The sequence below is a fragment of the Nomascus leucogenys genome, chromosome 16 (assembly GCF_006542625.1).
Source record: "Nomascus leucogenys isolate Asia chromosome 16, Asia_NLE_v1, whole genome shotgun sequence".
In the NCBI taxonomy this organism is placed as follows: Eukaryota; Metazoa; Chordata; class Mammalia; order Primates; family Hylobatidae; genus Nomascus; species Nomascus leucogenys.
In genome coordinates, this window is record NC_044396.1 from 93,468,914 (window position 1) to 93,485,953 (window position 17,040).

Sequence of the window (17,040 nt, forward strand, 5' to 3'; positions counted from 1 at the left end):
GATTTGCAGTCTACAGTTGTGCACGTCCACATCTGTCAGAGCCAACCACGGCCCGGGCTCTTTCCCACACTCACACTCCGTGCTTGTCTCAGGACTGGGTGGCCGGGCCAGCCTCCCCTTTCCCCTCCTCTGCTGTCCTCTGCCCATAGGGCTTCCTCATCTGCCAGCCTCAGCCCCGTGGGCTGTCCCCCTGCCAGGCTCCAGTCCTCCTTATGAGCATTTATCAAAGAGAAAGCGAACTTCCTGGCTGTGAAGGAGCTTCGAGTTCACCTGGGCCAACCCCCAGTCCCAGAAGGGTGGGTGGGCTGCCCTCAGCCTCGGAGCAGGTCAGGGTGGGTGCAGCCAGGACCCAGCTCCTGTCCCAGGACAGGCAGCGCTGTCCCAGGACCCTGAGACCCTCGGTCCATTTCCTCCCAGGAGTGGCTTTAAAGGTCCAGGAAGGTGGGTCTCACCTCCGCAAGCAGCCGTGAGCTCAGGGGTAAGGAAGGGGCTCTAGAGAAATGCAAGATGATGGGTGTGACCCCCGCCTCATAGCCTCAGACTACAGCCTCCTGGAGGGGGGACCGGGCCTCAGTCACTGCTGCAAAGGTAGAACTTTCTGGAAAGACTTTAGGCATTGTGCCACTAGCTATACACAGCTATTTATATTTCAATGTAAGTACAATTAAAAATTCAGTTCTGCAGTAGCACTAGCCACATTTCAAGTGCTCCATGGCTCCCCGTGGCCAGTGGCTACCTTGGGTAGCACAGGATGAGAACATGCCCATCCTTCCAGAGGGTTCTCTGCACAGTGGGGACACACAGCATTGAACCGAAGAAGTTAGAAGCTGAAGGAGGGATAGGAGAGCAGCCTGACAGAAAATTAGGGCATTTGCAAGGATGTCAGGATGGCAAAATGCTTCTTTGCATGTTAGGATAATTGTTGGAGTGGCTACAATCTGTTAGGACATTTCTAAGTATATTAGAACATCAAATTAAGTGTTAAATAATGGATGTTAGAATATTTATTAGAATCTTTTAATTCTAAAATTTTGAAACAGTGTTTGTGAGAATGTTAGAGTATTAGCACAATGGTTAGAATGTTAAAATAATTTTAGTGGAAGATTTGTGGTAAGAACTTTTTAAAAGAATATTATGTTATTATACATCTGGCTAGAATATTTGTTAGATGATTAAAATCATTTGCTAGAATGTTAAACTTTTGCTTAAAGCTAGCATTTAGAATGTTTGTGAAGAAATTCAACTTGGAATGGTGGTTAAATTCTTAGAATACTACAATCTCAGGATTGGTAAAGACTTTGGAGCCATCTTCCTTCAATCAAGGGCAGGAATAAATGTGAGATAAAGGTGGCAGTGATGGTAGAAGTGGTGGTGGTGGTGATAATGATGGTGGTGCAGGGTCATAGTAATGCAGATGGTGATGGTGGTTGTAGTCATGGTGATGTGGTGGTGGTGGCATTGGTGGTTATGGTGATGGTGGTGATAATGGTGGTGGTGACAGTGACAGTGATCATGATGGTGGTGATGATGATGGTGGTGATGATTGTGGGGGTGGTGATGGTGGTGGTGGTGATGATGGTGATGGTGATGATACTTATGGTGATAGCGATGGTGGTGGTGATGGTGGTGATAATGGTGGTGGTGACAGTGATAGTGATCATGATGGTGGTGATGGTGATGGTGGTGATGATGGTGATGGCAATGCTTATGGTGATAGTGATGGTGATAATGTTGGTGGTGGTGACAGTGATCATGATGGTGGTGATGATGATTACAGTGATCATGATGGTGGTGATGTGGTGTGATGTAGTGATATGATGGGGTGATGGTGGTGATGATTACAGTGATCATGATGGTGGTGATGATGCAGGTGGTGATGACTGTGGGGGCGGTGATGGTACTACTGGTGGTAGTGGTGATGACAGCGATGGTGGTGGTGATGGTGGTGATAATGTTGGTGGTGACAGTGATCCTGATGGTGGTGATGATGATTGCAGTGATCAGGATGGTGGTGATGATGTTGGTGGTGATGATTGCAGGGGTGGTAATGGTAGTAATGGTGATGATGGAGATGGTGGTGATGGTGGTGATGATGATGCTGGTGGTGGTGGTGGTGGTAGTGGTGGTGATGATGCTTATGGTGATGGTGGTGGTAGTGATGATGGTGATAGTGATGCTGGTGCTGGTGGCTGTGATGGTGCTGATGGTGGTGATAATGGTGGTGGTGGTGACAGTGACAGTGATCATGATGGTGGTGATAATGATGGTGGTGATGATGACAGTGGGGGTGGTGATAAAGATGTCATGTATCCAAGACCACATGAGGAGTTAGGGGCAAACTTGGGACCAGAACCCAGGCACAAAGTGTCTGTTCTCCAGCTGGAACCTTCTCAGCCCTGTGGTTCTATGATGGTTCTATGATTAGCAGACCCTCCCATCCTCTCCCTTCTACTGCTCCTGTCTGTCTGGGGAGATCCAGAGCTGGACACGCATGTTCTGTGTGCAGAGACCACATGGGGTGAAGCAGCTGTCCCTTCAGTGAAACTCTTCCTTCCTGGCCCTGCCTCTGCCTTCAGGGCAGGTTTTAGTAGGGTAAACTGCAGCCAAGTAAGGTATTCTTCCTTCTGGACACAGACAGTGAGTTGGTTCTAGGGCTTGAAGTTTTCCACACTAAACTTCTAACTGGCCTCAGCACACCAATGGCTTGCAACAGTTGCCAAGAGCACGGGTTCTGGAGTAGCTGGGGCTGGATCAAATTCCAGTGGGTCACTGACCAGCCCTGTGCCATAATTTCTTCATCATTTGGTTCAATTCAGTTTATAAAACTTGAGGAAGGGATGTGGTAATGTCTGTGAAGCTCCTGGCATAGGTAATAAGTAGGCATCTAATGTGTGCTGGCCCCCCAAACCTTCCTGGCTCCACCTCAACAACATGAGAGACAGCGAGCGAGCGAGCGCATTTACCCACCACTCCCCACTCCCCAGATATGTGGTGTGCTCTGGTCACGCCCCTGCCCTGCCCTCTACTCTAAGGACTTTGACCTTGATGACTTGGGAGCTGCAGAGCTGGAAGATGTGGTTCTTTGCCATCTCCTGGGGGCCCAGGGGAGTGGCCTTCTGGTCTCTGCTGTTCCAGAGTGGGGTTCCATCCGAATGGGCCTGGGAGAGCTCCTTGGGGGCCTGTGATTCTGCCTGCAAAGTTTCTCCTGCTGGCCAGGGACAGGGTGGGTGAGGGCAGGGCAAAGGTGGTCTTGGGGTCTAGTTTGGGACAGGGCAGGGTTAGGGTAGGGTCATTTGTAATCAGGATCAGGGCTGTGCACAGTTTGGGGACTGGGATCAGAGTGGTGGGGGTCAGGGTGAGGCCATTACAGGGTTATGGCTCAGATCCAGGTTGGGTTTGGGGGTAAATTTGGGGCAAGGTTGAGGTCAGGGGTGTGGGTGTGGGTCTGCCAGAGGTTGTAGCTGGGGTGGAAGTTGGTGCTCAGAACTCACAGAACTCACCTTTGTGGCGCATCAAGAGCTGGTAGAGATGGCTTGCCCCTTCCAGGCTGCAGCGCTGGGTGGCCCTGTCTGGGTCCTGGCACAGCATCCCCAGTATGCCCACCAGTTGCCCAATCCTTTTGAAGTTCTCTTTTGGCTGTGTTGAGAGTACGGGAATCACTGATGGCCAAACCTCCCTGCAGAGCCCTGCCACACACTCACCCAGCACGGCCTACATCAGAGGTGACCCCTCCAACGGTGTGGCAGGGCTGGGACTGGGGGCTGGGCAAAACATTCAGTAATCAAGAAAAGTAATATTTTAGGTGGCCGGGCACGGTGGCTCACTCCTGTAACCCCAGCACTTTGGGAGGCCGAGGCAGGCAGATCACAAGGTCAGGAGATCGAGACCATCCTGGCTAAACCCAGGTGAAACCCAGGTGAAACCCTGAGTCTACTAAAAATACCAAAAATTAGCCGGGCATGGTGGCAGGCGCCTGTAGTCCCAGCTACTCGGGAGGCTGAGGCAGGAGAATGGCATGAACCCGGGAGGCAGAGGTTGCAGTGAGCCGAAATCGTGCCACTACACTCCAGCCTGGGCGCCAGAGCGAGACTCCGTCTCAAAAAAAAAAGAAAAAGAAAAGTAATATTTTAATGCAATATTTAGAAAAATCAGAATAAGTGCAAAAAACTCTGCGATGAGCAAGATCTCAAAACTGTAAGTAAAGTCAGGATCTGACCCTGGTTTTGCATGTCACCTCACCTGTCCTACCCTCATCCTGGTCCTGGTTTAATAAAACTTTATTTACAAAAGCAGGTGGTCAGCCCATGGGCCATAGCTTGCCGAATTGAGTTTTAAAAACATCACACGAAAACGTGAATCATCTTGATTACAGAGTTTTTTGTTTCTGCGGTAAATTTTGTGTGCAAGGTGAGTATCTTGCTTGCCTTACCCTGGTCCAGTCCTGTGATGTTGAAATGGATTTTGAGTAAATTGAAGCCACTTTAATTGTCCTCCTCCTCCCAGGGGTGCAGGGTCTTTCCATTGGCAGAACAGTCCCCCCTCCTTCCAGCACTTCTGCCTCCTGCCCTCATTAGACCAGGCAGCCACCAGGCATTAGGGCAAGGAACTAATTTCCCCATCCCCCTGAGTATGCCTAGGGAGTTAATGCGGGTTTAATGCGGGTTTGGGCTCATACTGGCGGAAGCGCACTCTCTGACCATGTGCTGATGCAACTCAAGGGCAGTAGCGACAGATGAGGGCTGTGAGCCATGTCATGATAGGGGCTGCACTGGCGGAAGGGTGGTGGGGTGGCCACTCCAGGCAGCAAGGAACCCCTAATCAGGCGCAGGGCCGTACAGTTTACCAGCCTTCTCACGGTCTCCACCCCATCTGAGCCCCACCATATCGCTCTAGGGAGGGGTCATTTCCATTGACTTTACAGGTGAAAAGCTGGGTCTCGTTGAGGAGAAACACCTGTACAAGGCCTCAGGTGCATAGACAGGTGCCTAGCTCCAGGGTCAGGGGTCAGGGTGACCTGCCTTCAGATCCCAGCTGTGAGGCCTCGGGCAGGTCCTGCCCGTCCCTGCCTGTTCCCTCAGTTGCAAGGAGGGAGATTGCCTGGGCCGCCAGTCAATACGGAGCCCGGCTGCGCTGTCGGGTACTCAGGGATCCACTCTGTCCTGGAGGCTGGTGTCCAGGGGGCCTTGAACCCTATGAACCCTGGCAGGATCTGGGAGGAGGGCGGCTTTGGCTGGGCCCTTGCGATCCAGGGCAGGAGGCCCAGCCGGCAGAGCGGGTGTGGGGCGTGGGACCGGCGAACCGCCTACTCACGTCCAAGTAGCCATTGTGGTTCAGGAATTTGAGGAGGATCATGCAGCTGTGCACAGCCCGCTGCCGCTCATGCGCCTTCTCCGACGCCAGCCAGATGTACAGGTGCTGCGGGGCGGGCAGGATCGGGGAGAGGATTCTGCGGGGCCCTCGGCCCAGTCCCCGCCCACCACCGGCTCAGACCCCGCCCACTCGGCCCAGGCCCCGCCCACCCCGGCTTTGCCCCCTCTCTAAGGCTCCATCCATCCTCGGCTAGGCTCTGCCTGCTGCACTTACGAAGTCATCTGGAGACTGGCACGTCTAATAGTTTTTAAGGCAAATCTGAGCTCTTTATTAAGGTGATATATGATTAGATGTATAATTAGTGACTCTGAAGTAGGATGAGGGTCATGGTATTTGGAGATTCTGTGACCCAGTGGTGTCCCAGAAACACATCTGTGACTTGCCCAAGACGCGCTGGGCTCCTCTGCACTGCTCACCTTTGCTCTGCGTGTCCTCTGCCTGCTGGGCCCCTCCCTTCCCTTCTCTGCCTGTGGCTGCTTTAGTCCTCAGCCAGGGCTGCGAGAAGTCCCGTTGGGCTTGACCTCTGAGCCAGAGCCAGCCTCCCCTCCCTGGGCCTCCGCCTGCCCTGGGACTCTCATTGCCTGCTCTGGTCTCCCTCCTGGCAAGGTGAGGGAGGGCAAGGGGGAGTGGGGGCAGCAGGTTTGGGAGACCCTTCAGGGGACACTGCAGGGGAAGTTCTCTAGGAGGGGAGGGCGGGACCCTCATCAGCTTTCTTTCTTTCTTTCTTTTTTTTTTTAGACAGAGTTTCTCTCTTTTGCCTGGGCTGGAGTGAAGTGGTGAGATCTCAGCTCACTGCAACCTCCATCCCCCGGGTTCAAGCAATTCTCCTGCCTCAGCCTCCTGAGTAGCTGGGATTATAGGTGCCCACCACCATGCCCGGCTAATTTTTTTTTTTTTTTTTGTATTTTTAGTAGAGATGGGGTTTTACCATGTTGGCCAGGCTGGTCTCAAACTCCTGACCTCAAGTGGTCCACCCGCCTTGGCCTCCCAAAGTGTTGAGATTACAGGCATGGGCCACCGTGCCTGGCCCATCAGCCCTCTTTCTACCAGGCCACCTACTGTCTCTCCCTCCGCAGTGCCCCAAACCACTGTGATCCCTAAGTGTGGGTGGCTCTCACCCCTCCTGGTTCCTGGACCACTCGAAGCCCCCAGGTCCCACCCTGTCTCGTCTGGGATGCCCTCCTTTGGAGTCTGGCCATAGGCTGAGGACCGCTCGGCCCCAGCCGACTGGCCTCCCCGCAGCCTCACCGACAGCAGGAAATGCAGCTCGCCGGCGGTGGGGTTCTGCATGATGAGGCTTTGCAGCATGAGGTCCAGCGCCTCCGTGGTCCTGCTGTACAGGCTCTGTGTAGAGACAAGGGTGGTCAGGCAGTGCCACGCCCAGGTGGACACAGGGCCTGAGGAGCGCCTACTTCCTGCATGTGCCGGGCTGCTCACCACTGGGGCTTGCCACCGTGCCTGCGAGGGGGCCGCCATGGCCCCCATTTGGCAGATGTGCGGACTGGGTGGGGAGGCCTCTGGTGATCACCCAAGGGCACAGGTGTCTCAGTGGCCCAGACGAGTTCATTCCTAGCAGGGCTAGCTTCACAGGAGGGTGCCCTGAGTGGTCCCAGGGTCCCGGGCTGAAAAGGGCCCTGGGCTGGGTGAATGCTCTGGAGGTTCTTAGGTTTGAAGCAGGGGCTGGCATCTTCATTTTGCCCAGGCCCTGCCAATGATGCAGTGGGCTGAGTTCCGGGTCTTACACGCCATGCTCCCAATCTTTACTGCTTTGCTTGCTGGGCACGTTCAGGGAAGGAGAGGACCAGAGAAATGCCCCCAGCTACCCTCCCTTCCAGGGCCCACCAGGAGCAGAGCCCTGGGGCTCTGGTCACTCACTAGGTGCCCTGGGGAGACTTACTTTGCCTCTCTGAACTTACTTTCCTCACCTGAGAATGGCATGAAGCCAGCCCCACCTGCCAGAGTGGAGGCAGGCAGGGGACTGGAGTCAACAGGAACCCCGGCTCAGTGCTCCCAGCTCCCAGCACTGGACCCCCAGACACCAGATGGTACTCCCTGGGTAAGCCAGCCTCAGTGTCACCGTGTCATCAGGTAACGGGGTCATTCTGAACTGTGGTGGGATTGGGGTGTGGCCAGGGACCACCCTTCTGGAGGGCTGTGTTGCCCTGGGCCCAGGACACCCTCGTTGTCTCACCACCCCATCCTAAGTGTCTGTCTGTCTAGTTCCAGCCTGGACTCAGCCTTGGGGGGCAGGGTTGGGGTTCAAACCCTGCCTGTACCACCAGACGGCCTCATTTCTCTGAGCATTTCTTTACGCTGGGGCCGCTGCTGGGAAGGTGAGATAACCGATCTAGGGCCTGGCACCTAGCAGGGGCTCAGTTAACACTGGCTCTGGCCACAGGCCGAGGATCGCAGACACGCAAGAAGCCAGGCGCGGTTACTGTGCCCAGGAGCCACACAGGTAGCCAGTGGTGGCCATGAGTAATGGCAGGCGTCTCTCTGCAGGGGCGGCTTTTACTGAACAGAACCCAGGAAGAGGTGGGCACTGGCCAAGTGCTGAGAGCAATCCTGGAGTTCCCTCCCCCAGCCTCCTGGGGTGGCAGGGTGGACTGGGCACGGCCTGGGCATGGCACCACCTCTGAGTAGCTGTGTGGTGAGACTGAGCCCACCCTGCAGGGAAGGTGACTCACTCCAGGTGTTGCAGGGACCCCTACAAGGTTGGGGAACTCATCTCTCTCCTCTCCGCTTCCCTTGGGCTGCTGGGGAGCTCGGCAAAAACTCAGACCTGACCCTGCCATAGCATGGCGGCCAAGGCCTGCAGGGCTGGGCAGCAAGGGCTTGCCAGCCTCTTCCTGCTGGCTCTCAGAGCCGGCAGGAAGGGAGGGAGGCCACACGCGCCACTGTTTACAGGGTGCTCCTCCATGCCACTGCTCACCCAGTGTCTCAGTTCAGTTGCCAAGTGTTAAGTACCATTGGCCCTGCTAGTATCACCCCCATTTTACAGGTGGGCAAACACACTGCGGCATATAGCATGCAGTAAACCTGTAGGTGCTCAGGGCAGTGAAGAACTGCCCCGGGTCCCCAGCCCTGGTGCATCCAGGCTGCCCGCTCCCGAGCCATGGGCCACACCTGGATGTCGGGAGGCTCCAGAAAGAGGCAGGTGTGCTTCTCCAGGGCATCCAGCAGCGGCAGGGCAAACACGCTGCGGAAGCAGGTGGACAGGAGCTGAGACTTCCTTTCCAAGTCTATGGGGGGCCTCAGCTTGCTGTTGGGAAGACAGAGGGCTGTTAGCATGGGGCTGGGGCCTGGGGAGGGTCCCTGAGTGGCATCTGCCTTCATCCCTGCAGACTTCTGGCCTTCTGCTGTTCAGAGACTCTTGTGTGCACATCTGCCTCCCTGGCCCGCCTGCCTCTGCAGGGCCTTGAGCTGGGGCATCCCGGCCAAGTGATAGCCTGCTCCATCTCTCCTCTCAGTCCCTGGCTTTAAATACCATCCTGATGCTCTCTAAGGAGCATCTCCATCTTGACGCATTCCCCCAGGGTAGCTGCATCTGCAGCCTGCCCCATCACAGTGGACTGTGGTGCCATCCTCCTTGTTGCCTGGGCAAAGCCTCAGCACATTCTCCATTCTTTTCCCTCCCTCGAGAGCTGTGTCCAGCCCTCCAGCAGCTCCTGACAGCTCTACCGTCACAATTTATTCCACATTTAAGGACTTCTTACTCTTAATCAGACCACTTGTTACTTTTCTCCTGGATTGTTCTAGGGGGTCCTGACTGGTCCCCCATTTTCTCTTGGAAGCTCCATCTACTCCCCACACTGGATCCAGACATTCCTTCTCAAGTGTGACCGCCCCCCGAAGGCCCCACCTCGCTCAGGCAAGAGCCAGTGCCCTGCAGTAGCCTGGACGACCTTTCTCGTGGCTCCTGGGGCCCTCATGCATTCCAGCCCTGCCACCTTGGCCCCCTGCGGGTCCTCCAGCAACCCTGCTGCACACCAGCCTCAGGGCCTTTGCACCCGCTGTCCCGTCAGCTGGGCACTGCAGGGCTACTCTCTCACCCTTTCAGGTCTTTGCCCAAAAGTCCCCTTTTAGGGTCGACTAACCCAGCCTCAGGCTGTATCCTGGAGCCTAGAAGAGCGTGGGGCCAGTGGTGGGCACCCAGTCCGCCAATATTCAGTTAATCAATTCTCCTTGCAGAGTCTCCTGTAGCCCTCAACCCGTGAAGATCTTACCTCCCCTCCACCTCGCTCCCCCAGCTCCATCTGCCTTCAGGCAGCAGTGTCAGCTGTCGCTGAGATGTGTGGTTTGCTCACGGTCTGTCCCCATCCCCCAAGTGTCAGCTCTTAGAGAACAGGGATGTTCCCTGCTGTCCCACAGCTGGGTCCTCAGACCCCAGAATGGTGCCTGGCACACAGAATGGTGCTCCATTTCTGACCTCTCCACCTTGCTGCCCGCCAGCTCCAAACCCAAGTGGAGAGGCTGCTGCGTGGCACTGAGGAAGCCCTGTGTGAGGCAGGGGCCTACCAGAGGCTGGACGCGATGTGCATGGCCTGCTGGCGACTCCGCGTGCACAGAGTGTCCTGGGGCTCCTTCTCCATCAAAACCTGCAAGTCCCAGGTGGCACCAAGCTGCTCAGGCCTGGCCCATCCCACTTCCAACACCAGGTCTCCCCACCCTGGGAAGACCTCAGTGCCCAGCATCCTCCAGAGCCACAGGTTTATGCTCTGGCCCTTCACCCGCCCAGAGAGGCCTCTGTGAGCTGCCCCACCAGGAGGCCAGAGCACCAGAGCAAAGCCACTGGAGACAGGTCAGGACATGCCCTAGAAAGCCACCCTACTCCTTCTGCAGGGGGTAAACTGAGGGAGGCTGCCCGCCTGGAACGCACCATCAGACACTGGAGGAGCTCGGAGGTCTGGGAGAACTTGTAGCTGTGGGCGCCCTCACTCCGGCTCACTGCACCCATCAGCATCAGGGTGGCTGTGAGGAAGCTCTGCTTCAGGGTCTCATCCTGGAACGGGGGACATGGTCAGTGTGCCGGAGTGTGCAGTGGGAGCAAGAGCGTGAGGCTGTGATCCAAGGGGCAGCAGGGTCATGGCTGAAAGGGGGCAGCAGAGACCACCCACCGGGGCCGTACCTGGGGCGCTTCTTAAGGGGTGGGGCTGTATGGTTTTGTTTAAAACTGTAATTGACAGCGTTTAAACACTGGGAGAGGGCCTGTAAGTCTCTTGAGATGTGGCAACCCCATGCCCTACGGCCACAGCAGCGGCGACCCGGGGCAGCGATATGGCTACTTTGGGATGGGGCAGCCCTGCGGGGCCCCTCACAGTGACCTGGGCTGGAGGGCCCTAGTGTGGAGTGTGGAGTCAGGGGCTTGTCATCAAGGCATGATGGACGTCAGCCTGGCCCCTCCATACCCATGTCCCCCACCCCCAAAGTGAAAACCCAGGGTTTGCTTTAGGAGGAGAAGTGAGGGTAGAGGCATCATGAGGCCCAGAGAACTTTCGGTGGGATGGATGGACGGAAGCTGGGGCCACCAGGAAGCTGGGCCTGGTTCCTCATGATTCCAGGGGTGGGGTGGGGCATGGGGGTGAGCTCCAAGGCCCTTGGGAGGTCCTGGAATTCTCCCCTCTGAGAGGCCGGTGGGGCGGCTGGACTGGGGTCCAGGAGGACTTGGTCTTGGTGGGGACGGGCCGGTGTTGGGATGCTGCAGGGGCAGCCAGGGGCCTACCCAAGAGCTGTAGTGGAAGTAGAAGACCATCCTGGACACGATGTTGTCCACCCACGGGAGGATGTGGGCCCGGGCTTTGGCCGCCACCTGGCCGTATGCCAGGAGGATGGTGCTGCTGGCCCATTTCCAGTGCAGGTCCTCCGAGTTCTGGCCGAGGAGTGGCAGGCAGGTGAGGGGTGTCAGCACCCCGCCCTACCCTCCTCTGGGGAGCTGTGGAGGTGGTTGCCCAGCTCTAGCGGGACCCTAGGGGCAGGCGTCTGTCCTGAGGGGCAGTGGGCCTCCATGGCCCTCAGTCGGAAAACAGGGGGCCTGGGACTGGCTCTTTGGGGGATGGCTTGGGCCTTGTTAGGGCCACGGTTTGGGTGGGGTGTTAGGGTGGGGTGTGTGCGGGGTGCTCGGCTCTGCTGGAGCTGGCTGGAGTCCAGGCCCCTTGCCTTCCCCTCCTTGTGGGGGCCCCTCCCACACCCACCTGAACGGCGTGGGTGAATGGGGCAGTGTTCTGGGAGTCCCCAGTGGCTGGCCTTCACAGAGGGTGGGGGTCTTGCTGTCCCAACCTCCTGCTGGTCTCTGAGGACCCCTGAGCCAGTACCTTCGGGGAGAAGCTGTGGAGGCTCCATCTGATGGGCCTGCTCCGGCCAAACTGGTCCAGGACGGCCCAGACGTCATCCAGGTGGTGGGTGGCCGCCAGCCCCAAGGTCAGAGCCATGCCCTGTGGGTCGGGGATCAGGGTCACTCATCAGGGGACCCCAAAGTCCAGGACTGGACCGGGCTCCTCCCCTGGCAGGAGTGAAAACTGAGGGAGAATGGGACCCCCAGAGGGGGTTGGGGCTCATCCAGGGCCCCAGGGCAGCCAGCACCCACCCCACTCTGTCAGGACCTGTGATTGAGCCCATGCCAGGGGACACACAGCTTATGGGGTCTGGTGGGGGGAGTGAGGGGCACGGGGGACAGAGGTGAATCCCTGGAGGCCCATTATCCCTCACTGCCGGCTGTGAGTAGGCTGTGCTGGAGTGGGAATGAGGAGATGTGTTTAAGATGGAGGAGGAGGGCTATGCTGTGGCTGAGATCACGGCTGTAACGGGTCGGGGGTTAGCCTGTGGTCAGCGTCAAGGCTCAACTGTAAACCAAGGTCAGAACTTAGTTTGTGACCAGGGTCAGGGGTTGGGGTGAGAACAGGGAAAAGGCTCAGGCTGTGGTCAGGATTAGGGCGTGGTGTGAGACCAGCCATCAGGCTCAGCCTGTGGTCAGGGTCAGGTGGCGGTGGGGACAGGGTGGGGCCTGGGACCTCACCTCCCTCTGCTTAGGCCACTGGTGGGATGTTTCCAGGAGGGCTTGCAGGTGTCTCCTGACTGTGGCACCGTTTTTTTCAGCTTGAAGGATTAGCCCATAGTAGGTGAACAGGAAGGCCTGTGGGAGGGGCAGCATCTTATCCTGTGCTTGACCCCCCTCAGGTGGCCTGCCACCTCCTCTGAGCAGCTGCCCCTGACCACGCTCGCTTGGCCTCCCTCGGCTCCTGCAGCCACTGCAACACCTGGCTGTGGACTGTCCAAGCCTCTGCCTGCGGCTGCAGCGGGTGCAGCTCAAGTCCTGCTGTCCAGGCCCTGCCCCTGCCTCAAGTCCACCAACTTCTTTCTAGGGCCCTGGGTGTCCTATGGACAGAGCCCCTGGGGCTGTGTAGGGGGCAGGCAGGGGCTGCTCCTGGAGGCAGGGTGGGGCTCACCTTCTCAGGGGACTGCTCCTGTTGGGTCCAGCTGGGCGTGGTGAGCGTCCACAGCAGCTCCTTGGACCACACATCCGTGCGCAGGAACGGGACTGACTTGATGGCCATCTGTCAGCAGAGGCGCATGGGGGGCTGGAGCCGTCTGTCCCTCTACCTGAGAGCAGGGCCTGGGATTCTAGCTGCCCCGGCCCACTCTGGCCATCCTGAACCCTGATTCCATCACCCCCTTGTCCCTCCCCTCTTTCGAGTCTCCAGGGCCCAGCTCTCTTCTTTGTTCTATGGTTCTCAGGGATAGGGAACTCATTCCTGAAGATTCTTTCTGTGGAGTGGCTCAAGGTGAGGCTGGAAAAGCAGGAGGCTGGAGAGTGGAGTCCCGAGCACCACCCAGGAGTCTCCGACATAGCAGATGATTAGTGAGTGTCGGCTGAAGGTGGACCCTCTGCAGTGGGTGCCAGGAGGGCAGGGCCTTGTCTGGTTATTCACAGCTGGATCCCCAGCACCCTGCATGGTACCCAGCACACAGCAGATAGGCCATTAATTTTATAAATCAATGAATGAGAAATCAAATGAATGAATGAACTGTCCTTTCCAAATATAAGGTCCTGAAAGTTCTGTTCCTAACATCACGTGATTTTATAACAATGACTGCAATATTTCTCAATTTCAAGTGTTCCCAGATTCTGTGATTCAATATTTCCAAAGTTTTTGGTCCCAAGATTCTTTGGGGGTGGGTGATAACCCCCAAAATTATGATCCCAAACCCAAAAACCTTAAAAGCAAAGATTGATAAATGTGAAGATAAACATTTAAAAAAGCTAGTTTGGCAAAATTACTATAAATTAAGTGGAAAGATGAGGCAAAGTTTTGTTTTGATCTTTGTTGCTGCCTATTGCCAAGGGTTAACATCAGAGATCAACAACCCACACTTTATAAATCGATAAGAAGATGACAAACAAGATATTGTAAAATGATGAAGGGATACATACGTGATGAAGGCACTGCAAACTCAACCTCGCTAATACTTAAGGAATGAAAACTAATGTAACATTTTGATTAAGACTGGCAAACCGTCAAACGCTGACTATCAGCAAGGAAGTGTCCTTTGGTGGGAAGCTGATTGGATCTGCATTTTTGGAAGGTTTTTTCAATCTCAATTAAAAGGCAATGTCAATATCAAAGTTGAAAATATACACAATTTCCCCAAGCGACCCCATTTCTAGAAGTTTATCCTAAAGGAATACTAAATGTGTGATGCCAAGAGCATGAGGGGACATCTTATGAGGCAGAAGACATAGGTGGGACCGTTTGCATCCTCCTTGGGGTTGATCCCTTGGTCCCTGGAATGGAAATCCACCCCCCACTTACGGCAGAAGCTTGTCTGCCCAGCATAGACCTCCTCCTGGCCATTTGTAAAACACTGGGGTGCAGCAGGATCTGGGGGGCTCTCTCACCCACAAAACAGGTGACGGCAGAATGTCCATGAAACCCCAGCCCCCCAGGAAGCCCCGAGGTCCCCCAGAAGGTCCCCTCCCCCAGACTTTTACTGTCTTTGTTCACTGCTGCATATAACAATGCCACAGTTTCTTGTCTAAAATTCAAATTCCCAAGCTCAGAAAATTAAACATTTTTTCCCCCATAGCTTTGCAGCAACCTCATTGGATAGCAGACACTGAGCCGCACTGATGTGATGCGATTTGTGGGACCTGGTGTGACTATTTGCTTCTGTAGCAGGGATGCCAATCTATTTCATTCTACATCTGCCCAGATCCTGCTAAGGATGTTCTTGGAATATACAGCGTGTATATCATATTACTTTTTTAAAAATCTAAAATATTCTGAATTTTGAAGCACATCTCTTCCCCAGATTTTTAAAGTTTTAAGTATTTAAAAAATTGAGGTATTTTAACACACAATGAAGTGCACAGATCTTTACTGTAGAGCTCATGAATCCAGCCCACGTAATTCACATCCTCTCAGGATATAGAACATTTGCCACCACCCCAAAAAGCTCTCTCATGCCTCTTCCTGGTTAAGCTCCATCACTACAAAACTGTTCTGATTTCCCTGCCGATGAGTTTGGCCTTTTCTAGAATTGCATGTAATTGGAAGCAGGCAGTCTGTGATCTTCTGTGTCTGGAATTTTTCACTCAGCATGTTTTTGAGATTCATCTATGTCATTGCATGTGCCGCAAGGTCATTCCTCTTTTACTATTTTAACTTTTATTATTTCATCTCCTTTGCCTGGTTCAGGTTTAACTTGATCCTTCTCTAGTTTCCTGAGATGGACACTTAGATGATTGACTTTAGATCTTTTCAGGGGGATGTGCAGTATTCTGCCCGTCTGGGTTGTTTACAGTTTGAGGCTAGAATGAATAAGGCTGCTATGACCATTTTTGTAGAAGTAATTTTGTGTATGGATGTTTTCACATGTCTTGAGTAAAATACCGAAAAGTGGGATCGCTGAGTCATACGTTAACTTCAGAAGAAAATGTCAGTTTTCCAAAGAGGTTGTGCCATTTTCCCATCCCGCCCTCAACGTTCTGCTGGCTCCACGTCCTTGCCAATGTCTGTTGTGGTCCTTGTTTCACCTGCGTGTCCTCAGCGGAGACATGGAGGTGGCTCCTTGTGGTTTTAACTGAGCCTTCCCTGAGGACTAACGACGCTGATCTTTTTTTCACTTGCTTATTGGGCATCGAGATGTCTTCCTTCCTGAGGTGCGTTGTGGATGTTTTGCTCGTTTAAAAAATTGACCTCTTTGTCTTTTGCTTACTGAGTTATACAAGTTCTTTATTTATTCTGGATATAGCCTCTTTTCCAGTTTGTGAATATTTTCTCCATGTCTGTGGCTTGCCTTTTATTTTCTTAGCGTTATCAGTTGATGAAACGTTTTAATTTTGATGAAATCTAACATCTTTTTTTTTTATCTTTATGATGATTACTTTCTGAGCCCTGAGAAATATCTAGCTACCCTAAGGCTGGCAAGATTTTCTCCCATGTTTTCTTCTAGACACTTTTGAGTTTTACCTTTTATAGTTTAGGCTTTGGCTCCATCTCTAATTAATATTTGCAAATGGTTTGAACTAGGCACTAAAGTTCACTTTTTTTCTTACATATATGAAATAGTTTATAAGACTTTCCCCATTGAACTGCTTTGATATCTTTTTTTTAAAAAAATCGATCAACTGTTTACGTGTGGTTTGATATTGGATTTTCTATTCTGTTCAGTGGATTTATCTATTTAACCTATGCCAATGCCTCATGTCTTGTTTGCTGTAGCCCTATAGTAAGTCTTGAAATCAAGTAGCAGATTCCTCGCAACTTTTTTCTTTTTCATAATTGTTTTGGCTATTCTAGGTTCTTTAAAATTTCTTTATAAAAATTTATTCTATAGCTTATATTTAATCCTGCAATACGGTTTTCTGAGATTGATTGGCATTGCATTCAATCTACAAATCAATTGTGGGAGAATTGACATCTTACCATTATTGAATCATTTTGTCCACAAGCACCATATGTCTCCATTTTTTAAGGGTTGTTTTAATTTCTGTTTGCAATGCTTTGTAACAATATTGCATATATTTTGTTGCATTTATCTTTGAGTCTTTTGTATCTTTAATGCTGCTGAAAATGTCATTTTTTAAGAAAAATTTTATTTTCTAATTATTTGTCACCAGTATATAGAAGTTCAATTGATTTTTGTATATCGATCTTGTATCCTGATATCTTGCTACATCCAAGTATTAGTAATTATTAGTTCTAGAATTTTAAATATGATTCTGTAAGATTTTCTATGTATATAGTCACATTGTCTACAAAAGAGATAGTTTTACTTTTTCAATTGCAATCTCTATGTCTTTTTTCCCTTCTCCTTTTTCTTACCTTATTGCATTGGCTAGCAACTTCAGTGTAATGTTGAGTGGAAGTGGAGAGAAAGGACACCTTTGCTTTATTCCTGATCTTAGTGGGAAAGGGTTCGGTCTTTGCTCATTAATTGTGTTAACTGTAGCTTTAGATGTCCATTGTCACATTGAGGCAGTTTCCTTCTACTCCTAGTTTGTTGAGAGCTTTTATCATGGACAGGTATTGAATTCTGTCAGATGCTTTTTCCACATGATTTTTTATAAATATGACCAAACTTTCTACTTTATTCTGTTAATGTGTTGAATTGCACTTACTGCTTTTCAAATGTTAAATTGACCTTGTGTCCCTGGGATAAAACCTCCTTGAT

The 17,040-nt window shown here is 52.8% G+C and overlaps 1 protein-coding gene across 1 annotated transcript in view; it reads right to left on the reverse strand.

Moving 5' to 3' along the window:
- The window catches only part of LOC100594661 (maestro heat-like repeat family member 5), a 71,809-nt gene that overhangs the window by 32,452 nt on the left and 22,317 nt on the right, over window positions 1–17,040 (reverse strand). Inside the window, exons 7-17 of the mRNA XM_030795107.1 lie at window positions 12,813–12,920; window positions 12,383–12,499; window positions 11,682–11,801; window positions 11,093–11,239; window positions 10,250–10,372; window positions 9,889–9,968; window positions 8,410–8,632; window positions 6,619–6,714; window positions 5,311–5,415; window positions 3,501–3,636; window positions 3,042–3,208 (exon numbers count right to left, since the gene is read on the reverse strand). Of these exons, the coding sequence (XP_030650967.1) occupies window positions 3,042–3,208; window positions 3,501–3,636; window positions 5,311–5,415; window positions 6,619–6,714; window positions 8,410–8,632; window positions 9,889–9,968; window positions 10,250–10,372; window positions 11,093–11,239; window positions 11,682–11,801; window positions 12,383–12,499; window positions 12,813–12,920 (1,422 nt within the window). The remainder of the gene's footprint in view (window positions 1–3,041; window positions 3,209–3,500; window positions 3,637–5,310; window positions 5,416–6,618; window positions 6,715–8,409; window positions 8,633–9,888; window positions 9,969–10,249; window positions 10,373–11,092; window positions 11,240–11,681; window positions 11,802–12,382; window positions 12,500–12,812; window positions 12,921–17,040) is intronic.